This window comes from Penaeus japonicus, unplaced genomic scaffold, assembly GCF_977035675.1.
Source record: "Penaeus japonicus unplaced genomic scaffold, GWHDUDI00000001_assembly GWHDUDI00000026, whole genome shotgun sequence".
Lineage (NCBI taxonomy): Eukaryota > Metazoa > Arthropoda > Malacostraca > Decapoda > Penaeidae > Penaeus > Penaeus japonicus.
In genome coordinates, this window is record NW_028234428.1 from 32,498,483 (window position 1) to 32,501,496 (window position 3,014).

A 3,014-nucleotide genomic window follows, 5' to 3' on the forward strand; every position below is an offset into this window, starting at 1 on the left:
CGAGGCCTCACGCCCCCGGTCTCCTTGGAGCCCCGGCGACGCTGCTGGCGGCGGCCTGGGAGCGCCCCTCGCCGCCCACTCGTCCGGCTCCTCCCCGACGGCCGAGGACCCGCGGGCTCAGCCGTCGCCCGTGTCGGCCTCCTTGACCGGCAGCGGCAGGTGAGCCACGAGGGCGTTGCCCTGCAGCCGCGGGTCGGTCATCCACGCCGGCTGCTGCGCCCCCGGGTGGTGTGCGTGGGGGTGCTCGACCCGCGCCAGGCTGCCCAGCGGGAACTGGTAGGCGTCGACGGGGCGGTGCAGCTGCTGCTCCACCCGCGCCAGGCTCTCGTGGCGCTGGTACGCGTCCATCATCGGGTGCGGCAGCGGCGGGTGCTCCATGCGCGACAGGTTCTCCAGGTGCAGGTGGTAGTTGTCCATGGGCTGCTGCAGCGGCGGCTCCAGGCGGGCCATGCTGCCGTGGTGCGGGTGGTAGCTGTTGACGGGCGGCGGCAGCGACTGCTCGGCCCGCGACATGTGCTCGCGCACCTGGTACTCTTCGCCCGCCGTCGCCACCGCCGGGTCCACGCGCGACAGGTCCTCCAGCTGCAGGCGGTACGAGTCGAGGTGGTCCTGCGACGGCTCCTCCTCCTTGGGCACGGTCTCCGGGATGGACTGGCGCCGCGCCCTCCGTGCAGCCGCCGCCGCCGCCACGGACGCCCGATGTGCCTTGAGCTCCTCGTCGCTCATCTTCTCTCTCTCGCGGCGGCGCAGATCCCGCCGGGCTTGTGCGGCGGCCGCGCGCCGCGCCCGCAATTCCTCGTCCGACAACTTCTCTCGCTCCCTCCGCCGTGCCTCCCGCTGCGCCGCCGCGATGGCCGCCTTGTGTTCCCGCAGCTGCTCGTCCGACATGTTCTCCCGCGCGCGCCGCCGCAGCTCCCTCTGCGCCGCCGCAACCTCCGCGCGCCGCGCCTTCAGCTCCTCCTCCGTCAAGCTTTCTCTGGAGCGGCGCCGCAGCTCGCGTTGAGCTGCCGCGATGGCCGCCTTGTGCTCCCGCAGCTGCTCTTCCGTCATGTTCTCGCGCGCACGCTTGCGCAGTTCGCGCTGGGCCGCAGCCACCGCCGCGCGCCGCTGCTTGAGCTCGTCCTCACTCATCCTCTCCTGCGCGCGGCGCCGCAGCTCCCTCTGCGCCGCCGCCACCGCCGCCCGGTGCTCCTTCAACTCCTCCTCCGTCATCCTTTCCCTGGCGCGCTGCCTCAGCTCCCGCTGCGCCGCCGCCACCATGGCCCGGTGCGCAGCCAGCTCCTCCTCACTCATGTTCTCCCGCGCGCGACGCCGCAGCTCCCTCTGCGCTGCCGCCGCCGCCGCCCGCCGTGCCTGCAGCTCCTCCTCGCTCATGCTCTCCTGCCGGAGCTGCCGCCGCATCCTGCACAGCGCCGCCATCAGCGCCCGCTGCGCACGGATCTCGTCCTCCGTCATGTTCTCCCGCTTGAGGCGTCGGTACTCCTTCTTGATCTTGGCGGCCGCCCTGTGCCTCCGCTGCGCCGCCTCCTCGCCCGCCAGCTGGCTCTCGGGGGACAGCTGGTCGCGCGTGTAGTCGCCTGCGCCGGGCGGGGGGCACTCCTGGGGGCAGAGGCCACGTCAGTGGAAGGGCTCGGGAAAAATATAAGGGGGGGGGGGGGTATACTTTTAAAATATTTGCTTTAGATGAGACTGCAGAGGATATTCTCTACTCGCTTCATTCAAAGCTGAAATAAGAAGGTCCAACGTAGTTAAGACACGAGTTCATTGCATATACTAGCCGTGCGACTGTCATAAGGCTTAATCTGCAGCGTCACAGTCCTGAAATCATTTCAACTTCGTGGGCGGAGCAAAAGCACTGTCGGGCGTACGACACCGAAAGTGTCGTACTGTACCCGTGCCTGTGTGGCGCGCCTTTCAAAAATACATTTTACAGTTATTTGCTTCTTCCTCTAATGAAAAACACTTCTGAGGTCATGGGACACGACAAACACATTGTTTCTAGTTTCCTTTGATTTATTCATATTGGCATGTGAATCTGAATAGGGTAGTATGATGTTAACATCATGCTACTTTTAAGCATGAAAAATGTTTATTTCTTCTAACAGCAGTTGTGCAGATTAGTAGTCAGTAAATAGATATTATTTGTGGAAATATAGAATGCATTCCATGACACATCAATCAAAGCAAAATTTATTCTAGGCTTATTCACCTAGGTATGCTATACTTATATATATTTTCTTGATATTTATTTTGCAACAAACGTTATCCTCGCATATTGTGCGTGCATTACAGAAGTATTGTTGAAAATTGAAATCACACAACACATTATTTGCTAAAATCATAGGTTATCACTGTAAATAAAATAAACTCAAGTATTTTATTGTTTTACATGAGTTACCGATTTCAGTTACTTCAGTTTTCTCTGGAGAGACCACTTGCTCCCATCAAATCTAAACAAATTGGAACGTATTACTCTGATTGTAATTATATACTTTAATAGCCTCTGATTACCAAGTCTGTCCTGAGAATGAATATAAAAATGCATCCAGTACACTTTTTGCTCATTTGAATATTTTTCATGTCAAACACTTTGTTAATTCAGTTTCTTACGAGTTAAAAAGTAAATATAATCCATGCCAAAGGATTCAAAGACTTATTTATCACCCATTTATCAACACAACATATGGTGGTATTTGTTTTACATTTTCATGCATGATTTGAAGTCTCAAAATATACTATCCATTATAATCTCATTATAATTTCATTGTTCCATAAATTTTGTTGTAAACTGCCTTTAAAAGTACTCTTCAAACGGCTGAATGAGACGACATGAAATAAAAATCAGGAAATATTTGGCATTTTCGCCATTCGGCGATGGTTCGCGCATGCGTGTTGGCGGCCCTATTGGATAGGTTGGTACGCGTGTGCGGGTGGAGCTCTTTGGCAATAGAACTTGAAACATGGCAGAAAGCGATTGCGAATTTTTGGCAATTATTGCTGATAAGGACGCTGCA

General features: G+C 56.3%; 1 protein-coding gene across 1 annotated transcript in view; it reads right to left on the reverse strand.

The window, feature by feature from the left end:
* Window positions 1–1,136: 1,136 nt before the first annotated feature.
* Window positions 1,137–3,014, reverse strand: part of LOC147468850 (uncharacterized) — a 2,311-nt gene continuing 433 nt past the window's right edge. Inside the window, exon 2 of the mRNA XM_086552291.1 lies at window positions 1,137–1,599. Within this exon, the coding sequence (XP_086408417.1) occupies window positions 1,286–1,599 (314 nt within the window). The 3' untranslated portion in view covers window positions 1,137–1,285. The remainder of the gene's footprint in view (window positions 1,600–3,014) is intronic.